We start from the raw sequence: 11,529 nt of genomic DNA on the forward strand, positions 1-11,529 counted from the left end.
GGAGGAATGGGATTGACCAATCCAGAGGAGATTGCTGCCACCGAACATCAAAACTCAGTTAAGCTCACGGCAGCCCTCACGGACCACATAATAGCTCAGAACACAACAGGGGAGGTGGATACCAGCGAAGTAAACAAGATTCGAAGGTCCATTACGACAGAACGATAGCACAGCCAAAGGGATAAGTTGCAGCAACTGTTGTTGCAAGTACCAGAGAATTTGAAAAAAAAAGTAGCTAGAGTGCAGGAGGTGTACGCCTCAAACTGGTTAACTACGTTACCGATATGGGCAAATGGTTTCAGTCTCAATAAACAAGAATTTACAGATGCCAATGCTCTAAGGTACGGTAGGCCAGTGGAAGGTTTGCCTTCCCAATGCGTGTGTGGCTCTTCCTATGACGCCGATCACACCATGGTGTGAAAGAAAGAGGGCTTCATATGCATGAGGCATGACGAAGTAAGGGTTCTCACAGCAAATATGTTGAAGGAAATCTGCCGTGATGTCAGGGTAGAACCGACCCCATTTCCATTGGACGGTGAGATTTTCCAACATTGGACTTCAAACACATCCAACGAAGCCCATGTTGACGTCAGTGCTCGAGGATTCTGGACGCAAAAACGGCGAGCCTTCTTCGACATCAGGATCTTTGATCCCATGGCCGCATGTCACCGTAACTTAGCTCTCGATGCTGCACACAGGAGGACCGAGAACGACAAGATAAGGGCATATGGGGAAAGAATTCTGAACGTTGATCAAGGCAGCTTTACTCCACTGGTGTTCACAACCTCCGGTGGGATGGGACCAAGTGCAAGATGCTTCTACGGAGGTGCTCTCCGAACAGAAGCAGTAGCCCAGAAGTTATGTTACAGCCTGGATGAGATATCGACTGCCCTCTCTCCTTCGGTCGGCTTTGCTCTGCCTCAGAGGAACGAGAGCTTCGGCCCCAAAGCCGACAACAGCTGCAGATATTGACTGAGGTTACAGTCACTGAATGCCGCATAGATCTGCGGCTCAACTAATTCAACACAGCTAGGATAGCTACTTATGTATTAGGATACTTAATATGAAGGTAATAAAATGGCGGCGAAGGTGTGGCTATTGGGGGAGGCTGGAGGCCATTAAAAAGAAAAAAAGTGTTAGTAGTAGTACGTACAACATCTAGATCAAGTGATCAAGTGTCTATGCTTTGCAATGTAAGTTGAATCACTTACAGGAACCCGACAAACCTCTATATAACTAGCTTCAAGACCATCAAGTCAACTGAGGGAATAACACAGGCCTATCCGTGCTCCAACATAAAATATGAAACAACCCAGGTCAGCCAAGTGGCATTTGCTAATGACTTTACAGGAGCAAGAAAAGCGGAGGGCATCAAAAAGTGGTGGGACCTAGTAACATCACGTAGTCGACAAATAGGGTACCCAAACGCTAGCAAGTCGTTCCTCATTGTGAAGCCAGAATACCATGACCCGGGCTACAGAGGCGCTCAGCGGAAGTGAAGTCAAAATAACAAAGGACGGCCAAATACGCCTCGGTGCGGTAATTCCACGAATGATTTGAATAATGAGTATGTAACTGGAAAGGTAAATTAGTGGGTGAACGAAATCAAAGCTTTGTCTCTTGCTAAAACCGAGCAACATCTAGCGTTCTTTCATGGAGTCAAGTATCAATGGAACTACCTGATGCGCACTATCACCGATATCGAACCTCTCCTATATCCTCTGGCAGAAGCCATCGGGATGACCTTCGCTTAACCCAAGAAGAAAGGTCACTCCTTGCACTACCACCGAGACAGGGAGGAATGGGAATTTACTAATCCAGAGGAGCTTGCTGCCACTGAACATCAGAACTTTGTCAAGATCATGGCAGCCCTCACTGAGCCCATAGTTGCTCAAAATGCAGCAAACGAGGTGGATTTCAACGAATTAGACAAGATTTGACGTTCCATAATAACAGAACGGCACACACCCAAAATGAAAAACTCCAACTGATGCAGGAATTGTCAGGGAACTTGGGAAACAAAGTAGCTATAGCGCAGGAGGTGGGCGCCTCGAACTAGTTAACATTACCGGTAAGTGCAAAGGGCTTTAGCCTTAACAAACAAAAATTTACAGATGGCTTGCTCTAAGGTATGGTTAGCCATAGAATGTATGCCCACCCATTGCTTGTGTGGCTCATCCTACGAGACTGAACACGCCATGCTGTCACTTGATTTTACTACACTTCCACTTGATATATTCTTTCTGAAGATGGGTTCTGCGTAGCCCGAAACGTTAGAGGACTAAAGAAATAGCTACTTTCATTTGTTTCCCTTCCCCCCATCAAATCCACTTGTCGTCGTGGATCGAGCACAAAAGTTATTATATCTTAAAATATCAGAATATAAATATGATAGATTAAATACGAAAGAGCTGTAGGGATTCTTTGGGTGTCTGTCCGTCAGCCAATCAGTTGCCATGCTATAAACAGACCCTAGGCCTCAGTTCCAGGTTTAGAATGAACAAACTATAATTCATCTAAGGGCACCCTCAGTTATCCAGCTGGCAATGGTTACCTAACTCTGTAGTTAAGAAAGTGAAGGCAGTATGGTGGTGTGACGGCCACACTGCCTCCCTGTGTAGTAATAAAAGCTAAACTAAGAACTACAGTTTAAGGCACTCGCTATCACCTCTATACTGCATAAGCTCTATATCTCTCTCCCCAGACACACCGGAGAGCGACCCTCACATATCTGGTACCCGCAACAAGTACCACGCCGGGGATGTGGTACAGGTGAATTGTACCTCCTCACCCTCCAAGCCTGCCGCTGCCCTCATGTGGTACGTCAACGACGATCAGGTATGTATGGTACACCACAGTGCACTGGAGATAGGTGCGGTACAGCTTGTGGACCGTAGGTAGATATTTTTGGTATGGTTTGATGATCAGGAACACTTTGAAAATCTCAGTTACAGGAACGTTACACCCTGGTGGTCGTAGGTAAGGTACAGTACACCTTGATAGTGATAGTTGCATGTACGGTACACCTTGATGGTGATAGTTAGGGTAGGGTAGACCTTGATGGTGATAGTTAAGGTACGGTACACCTTGATGGTGATAGTTGCATGTACGGTACACCTTGATTTGTGTATGCATATTGGTGATAGTTAAAGTACGGTACACCTTGATGGTGATAGTTAAGGTACGGTACACCTTGATGGTGATAGTTAAGGTACGGTATACCTTGATGGTGATAGTTAAGGTACGGTACACCTTGATGGTGATAGTTAAGGTACGGTACACCTTGATGGTGATAGTTAAGGTACGGTACACCTTGATGGTGATAGTTGCATGTACGGTACACCTTGATTTGTGTATGCATATTGGTGATAGTTAAGGTACGGTACACCTTCATGGTGATAGTTAAGATACGGTACACCGTGATCTTTATAATTACATTTTTATATTCAGTTTAACGTTTTAGGTATCTAACTTTTTGGGGTCCTCTAATTGTCGCGGGCTGATGGTACAGTTGATTAATATTCTAAAAAGGAAAGAAACACAACGCAGAAAAGTTCGACACACTCTCAGACAAGGATTATAAATGTTCAAATCAACTACGACACGAAATTCAACGTCGAATCCACAACCAGAATCCACAGAGAGGTGAAGAGGGTTAGCGTCTTCTCTACTCCAATATTACGTTATAACAATTGCATGAACGCAACGTAGCTCGCTTGCAGCTTTCAATATTGTTATATTCTAAGTGGACATTAAAATCGACGAGAGGTTCTTTCAATGCAATTAGAAAAAAAAATGCTAAAGACAGAAACGATGAAAAGCAGAGGTAAGTCATGCATTCGAACAATAAACAAATTTAATCCTCGAGGTAGTCTCAATTGTAGCATAGCTTTACTCTATCAGAGTCACAGCATTCAAAGTCAAAACCATGAGCATCATGACCCCAGATGAGGAATGGGTCACCTTCAGCAGTCCTGCTTGTGGGGTTCACTAAAAGCACCATCAGCCAGCACCGTGATGGACGGATGTCACCAACTTAAGCCATAGAGTGAGTTCATTATTTGGGCGCTTCATCACGGCGCCGTCCAGAGAACCCGGGAAACTTTGTCTGGTAAGTTGAGCGAGAGAAGGTGTTATTAAGACCATCTCAAACTTCATAACCACCGGAGAAAGGCGATGAAATCTCAAAGTGGGAAATTCCATCGTCCACCTCTGGCAAGCCTCTCAGGGTTTGTCTCGTTGGGTGGAAGCTTGAAGAAGGGAGTAAGAAAGGGAGAGAGAGAGAGAGAGATCTAGGATAGGATAACAAATATTAGAGAGAGGAAGTGTGCAAACAAAATATGGATATAAGTAGAACATAAAGGATGTGCTATAGATGGTACATGTGGAAGAGACGATCTGGATATGAGAGAGAGAAACAAGGGGAGAGGTGGGAGAGTAAAGCGAATGGTAGTGGTGAGGGCAGGAGAGTGTGAAGGATGTTAGAGATTAATGAGAGAGGGTGTGGGAGAGGGGCCACAACCCAGAGCCTTCTACAATTGAACCAAATTTGGAAGAAATAAGACCCGTTCGTTTACTTCGTTCATTTGTTGAAAACAAAATTTTCCTTTCTTTTTTGGCCATTAAAAAGCACCAAAATTTTAATTTTACAAAAACAAACCACAAGGAACTTAGCATTATACTCTGTATAGTACACTCGTCGTGTGGATATTGCAAAAGAAGAAGTGAAGTGACTTACCCAATACCCGGCTTATAAACGGTCTTGAAATGGTATTTGCCTTTGTATATGCAGTTGTGGGTTACTTGATTAATTTTTTATACAGTACATTTTAAATACAGGTGTACAGTACATATCACAAACATACAAATAGTCTCCGAATTAAAAAATAGACTAATTACATTATGAATAAAAATAGATAGTAAACATGACGGTAACAGAGTAATTTATAATGCAAAGATTTCGTTGTGATGTCTGGTGGTCTCCGCTCCCATGGCCACACAAGACCTCTGTACCCTGTTCTCCTGGGCATCTGTCCTCTTGGTACACCTCTGGCCTCCGGAGCTTTTCGCCTTTTTAATAACTTCAAGTCAGTAACACCTGTTCTCATATTTAAGTAGAATTGCTCTCAGACTCAATAATACAGCGATTTTCAGGTCAATGGCACTTGTTCTACAAGTCTAAGGGTTGTGTATTTCCCATATTAATCTGTTCTCTCATTTCTCCTTCATGACCAGGCAGACAGCGCGTTCCTGGTCGACTACGCTCCAGTGCCCAATGGTGAAGGGCTGGAGACCTCCATCCTGGGGCTCCACTTCCGCGCTAGGCCAAGTCACCTACGCCAGGGACGTCTTAAGCTTCGCTGCACCGCCACCATCGCCGCCGTCTACTTCCGTGAGAACACCATCTACGCCCGCGCCCATCTTACCCCCCGCCGCGACCCTCTCGAGAGCCAGGGCATGTTAACTGGTAAGTCTAGTCATGGGTCGTTCTGATGGGTTGCTAAGTTAATGTTGATGGTCTTTCATTATCTGATCACCTTAGTATACCCCAGTGGTAGAGTATGCGTATAACATTAAGTTAATGGTAGTCTGGTGTTTTACCTGTCAGTCTATTTTCATGACCTATGTTTTGTTGTATTGTGTTGTATTACTGAACCATGTTGTATTGTATTACTGAACCATGTTGTGTTGTATTGTGTTGTATTACTTAACCATGTGTTGTATTGTGTTGTATTACTGAACCATGTGTTGTATTGTGTTGTATTACTGAACCATGTTGTGATGTATTGTGTTGTATTACTGAACCATGTGTTGTATTGTGTTGTATTACTGAACCATGTTGTGTTGTATTGTGTTGTATTACTGAACCATGTTGTGATGTATTGTGTTGTATTACTGAACCATGTGTTGTATTGTGTTGTATTACTGAACCATGTGTTGTATTGTGTTGTATTACTTAACCATGTGTTGTATTGTGTTGTATTACTGAACCATGATGTGTTGTATTGTGTTGTATTACTGAACCATGTGTTGTATTGTGTTGTATTACTGAACAATGTTGTGTTGTATTGTGTTGTATTACTGAACCATGTGTTGTATTGTGTTGTATTACTGAACAATGTTGTGTTGTATTATTGACCTATGTTTTGTTGAATTATTGATCTAAGTTGTATTGTATTGTGTTGCATTATTATTGACGTATGTTGTGTTGTAAAACTGACCATTATTTCTCTGTGTGTTGCAGGCGTGTCAGCGGGTGTATTGGATGTGCAGGTGTGGGTAGTGTTGATGGGTGTGGCTCTTGTGTTGCTGAGGTAACACCCGCCTCCTGCCATCCTTTCAACCCCCACCACTACCCTGACCTGCCTTGAGTCCCCACAATCCTTCCAGACAGGTAAGGTGACTGCTCCAATCTCTCTCTCTCTCTCTCTCTCTCTCTCTCTCTCTCTCTCTCTCTGTTAGTAATTATACAGTTGAAATGCGATAAATAAACTAGTAAAAGAAGGCTGTGCTGATTGGAAGCATTTTAGTGAAAACTAAAATCTCATGAGTCATGAATGAACACTTGTTCAACTTAACCAAATAGATGGAAGTGAACAGAAGGCTGTCTTCAATGAATAAAGAAAATGATTATTTGGCGATCGGTTCTAACACGTATTATAGCATCTGTGCAGTACCTAGATGAGCACAACTCCGCTTTGGACAAGTCTTTGAGTCATTAAGCCGAGATGTTTTCGGAGCTTCGAGTACTCCGAGAACTCATTCCCAAAGAAGAAAAAAAAAAGCACTTCAAGTCCTTCAGTTTCTAAAATCCTGTAAAATTACTACCTCTCCAGGACTTTTGTTTAATTTCGCGACTGCATCCTATTGTTTATATATATATATATATATATATATATATATATATATATATATATATATATATATATATATATATATATATAATAACCATTCGAGTTCAAAGCTGTAAAATATTATTGACTCTCTCTGTCTCTCTCTCTCTCTCTCTCTCTCTGTCTCTCTCTAGTTTAATCAGGTTTTTTCTCTTTACAGGTGTGTGTTTCCTCTCATCTTCCCTCACCCCCTTCCACCACACCTCGCCACCAAGCTACACAGTGCCAAATATCACACACTGTTTCACCAACCTGAAAATACAACCCGAGTGAAACTTGAGAGAGGAATTCAAAGATGCAATGTAAGCATGTAAGCGTATAAGTGAATATGCAACCTGAACTGCAACTTGATTATACTGTATATCCTAAGAGTGCAACTTGAGAACAGAACTTAGGAGCATAGCCACTAACACTTCTTTAGTGTAATACAATATCTGAATTTACGGTAATCCAGAGAAAACTTGAAAATGGCTGAAAATCTTGCTTAACATTGTTTGCAAAAATGCAACGTTTGAGTATTGTGATGATGATGGAGACCAGTATTTGTAAAGACTAATGAGCTTTTGCGTATTATTGAAAATTGGTCTTGAAAAGTAATTTTATATCTGGATTTTCTCTTCCACTATCACTTTACGTCGCCATAAGCTCTTGCAATATCCCCTTTTGGGGGAATTGATCTTTCAGTGTCACTTAAGTTCACAAATTTCTCTTGTTATCACTTTGTCACCCTCTTCTCTTGAAGCATCAATGAAAAATATATATAAAAAACTACGGAAAGGAGAAACCTCATTACAAGGTCCTTCTACAACTTAGAATCAATATGAAAACTCGTTAAATGTTCACGAAATATAAGAAGCTCCTGCACGAGTCTCGTTACCATTGATTGATGCAATGAATTTGTGGTGGGTGACATAGGAGCAACATTTACTGCAGAACTCTGTTGATCTCTAATTAACTGTCATTATCAAGGTACTAGGGAGTCTCAAGAATCTTTTCTATTATTAAGCTGAAGGACATAGACAATAATTTGAAGGGTTGGGTTTCTTATCTTTCTAAGGAACTTGGTGAATGTTTGCATACTTCCATGAAGAGGTTAAGATTGAGGTGCGAACAGATAGTATGAAAAGTTTGGAGAATATCGGTAAATAACTTTTGAGAACAAGCGGGGGAGAGTATTATTCCGACCTGCAGTGTTCTCACTTATCAAAACGTGCATTACTTTTCTATTTATTTTGTTTTAAATTTGATAGCTAAAATTTCAGGAACTTCCAAAAACAAAAATGGGGAATAATTCGCTCATCTTCCTGTAGGGCTAAACCTGAACTAATACTAAAACTTGAGCAGAGTAGAACGACTTTCTCCTGAAAAAAAGTTGAACTCTCAAAACCGCCAGGCGAGTGACCTTAAGAACGCGGGCAAAAACTTTTCTCATGTTTTATAAAATACCAATCAGATGAGGAAGGATGGACATTGAGCTGACCAAACACACATATAGTTATTAAGTTAGTTTAAAGTTACCTTTAAGCATTGCTAAAAATTTATATAACCTTTATTTTTCAAAGGCACTTCATTGATGTCTCCAATTTACCCATTGTCTCCACAACAATATTTGAACCTCTGAATGAACTGGCCCGTAAATTTTAACCAGAAAAATTATTTATAAACTAAAGAAAGGAAAAACTAAATCAATATGAAATGATAATTAATTTTGTTATTGAATAATAAACAATTAGAAACAATTTGAGCTTTTAACCTCGAGGAAATTTTCATTTATGTACCTTAAACTTTAACTAATTTGCGGAAATTTACACAGATTAATGGACTACAAAGAGCGTTGTATCAACATAGATCAGTTTCCTGCATAACGAGAGTGGAAACTACACACATAATTATCTCTCACGGCAGTTGTCGCGACAGGGAAGAGGAGAAATAAGTTTGCATTATCGCTTAGAGGTAAGATGTATCTTGGCAAAAGATAATGCATAAAAATTATATTGCAAGAGAAGAAGAATATAAAACAACTATTACATAATAAACCTGTTCAACAAAGGTGATATTTGACGAGATGTAAGCAAAAAGCAGGTGTGAAGTAGCAGGAACAAGTACACTTACAGCAGAATTAGCAGTAACAGTAGTAACACCACCGAAGGCAGTAATGTCAACCAGAGATATTGTCGCACTAGCAAGGATATCAAGAGCAGCAGCAGCAGCAGAACGTGGTAACAGCACTGTCAGAAGTAGTAGCAACAGAGGTCTGGAGTTAGGAACAGCCTCTCTGGAGACAACAGCGGCAGAGGTAATGCAAGTGCAAAATTCTTACAATGTATATGATGGTGATAGTCTGCAGTGTTTCCTCTCAGTTGCAGCCGCTGTGTGTGTGTGTGTGTGTGTGTGTGTGTGTGTGTGTGTGTGTGTGTTTGTGTGTGTTTATCTCAGGCTGGTGTGACAATGAGACACACCCGTGCCACACCCACCCTACCACGCACTCATCTCAAGGCTCATTATCGATTCTGCAAGCCACCGTGTTGAGGAGCTTATGAATCCTTACGTAATTAAGAGGAATGTGCAGTTTAACGCCGGGAGGCGCCGGCTGGCAAGGGGCGTTTGTCGCTCAGTTTAGTCAGGGAGCAACAGCAGTGGCAACAGCTGTTGTCGACCTTGTGCTGCTGTTACCGTGATTCATTGTCCAGCAGCGGCAACAGCAGAAACAGCAGGTGGTGGAGGCAGTGAGGCTGTGATTGGATGGATGTTCCCGTGTACACACGATGGCCCCAGATATTCCAGTCCTTAGAGAGCTTAGTAATGCCTCCCTGCTCCGCCACCGCCTCGCCTCGCCTCGCCCCGCCCCGCCCCGCCCCCACCCCATGTGGAGATGTGAGATGAAATATGTCAAGTGTACCTCAAGAATAAACAGTAAATGTAGTTTTCTATGGAATGTTATCTGCACCGTCTAAATATGTTAATATAAGCAAAACACATTTATTTTTGTTTTTGTGGGATGTCACGAGTGAGGTAACCAAGTTATTGCATAGTGACATCACGGGGATGTTACCATGCCTTTGTGCAGTGACGTAGTCAGGGTATGGCGACGTTACCAATATTTGCATAGTGACATCACAAACTCACTTTGCCATGATATCACCAAGTCACTGTACATTGTCAACACCAGAACACTGTGCAATGATATCATCAGGCTATTATAGAGTGACATCAGCAGGTCATTATATCGTGACACTGTACATTGATAACACCAGGTTATTGTACATAATGTACAGTGATGTTTGACTAGATGATAATTCTGATGTCTCCGCACTCTGTATGGTGATTCTGACATCAATTACTGTATGATAATTGTATGGTGATTTTGATGTCATTAAATCATTGTATGGTGATAGAATGGTGATTATGTCATTAACTCATTGTATGATGACAGTATAGTGATTATGATGCTTTTAGACAATATACTGTATAATGATTATGATGGCGATTGTTTTGTCACTAAACAATTTCGTGGTAATTCTGAAGTTACTAAATCACTAAACGGTAATTATGATGGTGATTATGACGTCATTGAGTTACTGTAGTAGTGTCTGAATCACTGTAACATATGGGTCACTGTATTATTTGAGCTACTGTATGGTTTTTAATTTTCTTTACCTTACGAAGTTCAATCACATTAACGATAGCAAATAAAACTCTGAAAATGAATTAAAATTTTCATTACGAATAAATGTTTTTATTAAAAAATTCCAATTTAATTTTCGGACCACTCTTGTTTGCCTCCTCCATTTGACTCCACGTTACTCCAAATATATATATATATATATATATATATATATATATATATATATATATATATATATATATATATATATATATATATATATATATATATATATATATATATGCGCCTCGCCCTCCATGTGTGTGTCTGTATGTCCGTCTGCACTCTTGTATAGATCACTCCACTTGTACGCCCACGCACGCTTCGATCTGAAACGCATTTGTTCTGCTAATTATCTGATCTACGGTTCCAAGTCTCTGATTGGCTGGTTGAAGGTAAATCTGCAGACGTCAAATATATATATATATATATATATATATATATATATATATATATATATATATATATATATATATATATATATATATATATATATATATATATATATATATATATATATATATATATATATATTGTCAAAAGTTTCAACCACATTTTCTTGCTCACTTTAAATTAACTGTTTCGACCCATTACAGTTATTGTGGCTAGAATAAAATTTCACACATATTGGGCAACTCTTTATCTTATTTATATGTTTATTTGTTACTCTCACGCGTCTTGGTCCTCATATAGCTGCTGAAGTTTTGTGTTATTAAATCCTCACACGTTTCTATCTCTCGCTCTTTCGATATTAGTATTATTTTATTTGGCTTACTTGTAAAGCAATTCACTCCACTAAATATTGGTATTTGTTTTTTTAAAGGTGGAGCAACATTATGATATCGGAACGTAACCACTTGTAGGTCACCCAACACAATCTGAAATACACCACATTTGTCTATCTTTAATTTACGCCTTACCTTAAACTTAATTTAACCTAACGTTATCCTAGCATTAATCTAACCTAACCGA

General features: G+C 40.2%; 1 protein-coding gene across 2 annotated transcripts in view; it reads left to right on the plus strand.

The window, feature by feature from the left end:
- The window catches only part of LOC121864114, a 117,645-nt gene extending 106,951 nt beyond the window's left edge, over positions 1–10,694 (plus strand). The window contains exons 4-8 of one of the 2 annotated variants that reach the window (XM_042363029.1): positions 2,705–2,838; positions 5,236–5,467; positions 6,245–6,394; positions 7,054–7,195; positions 8,707–10,694. In XM_042363029.1, the coding sequence (XP_042218963.1) occupies positions 2,705–2,838; positions 5,236–5,467; positions 6,245–6,318 (440 nt within the window). In that variant the 3' untranslated portion in view covers positions 6,319–6,394; positions 7,054–7,195; positions 8,707–10,694. Of the gene's footprint in view, positions 1–2,704; positions 2,839–5,235; positions 5,468–6,244; positions 6,395–7,053 lie in introns of both variants that reach the window. The other variant, XM_042363028.1, reaches the window with a different exon arrangement.
- The last annotated feature ends 835 nt before the right edge of the window (positions 10,695–11,529 follow it).

This window comes from Homarus americanus, unplaced genomic scaffold, assembly GCF_018991925.1.
Source record: "Homarus americanus isolate GMGI-L3 unplaced genomic scaffold, GMGI_Hamer_2.0 scaffold26351, whole genome shotgun sequence".
NCBI classification, from domain to species: Eukaryota; Metazoa; Arthropoda; class Malacostraca; order Decapoda; family Nephropidae; genus Homarus; species Homarus americanus.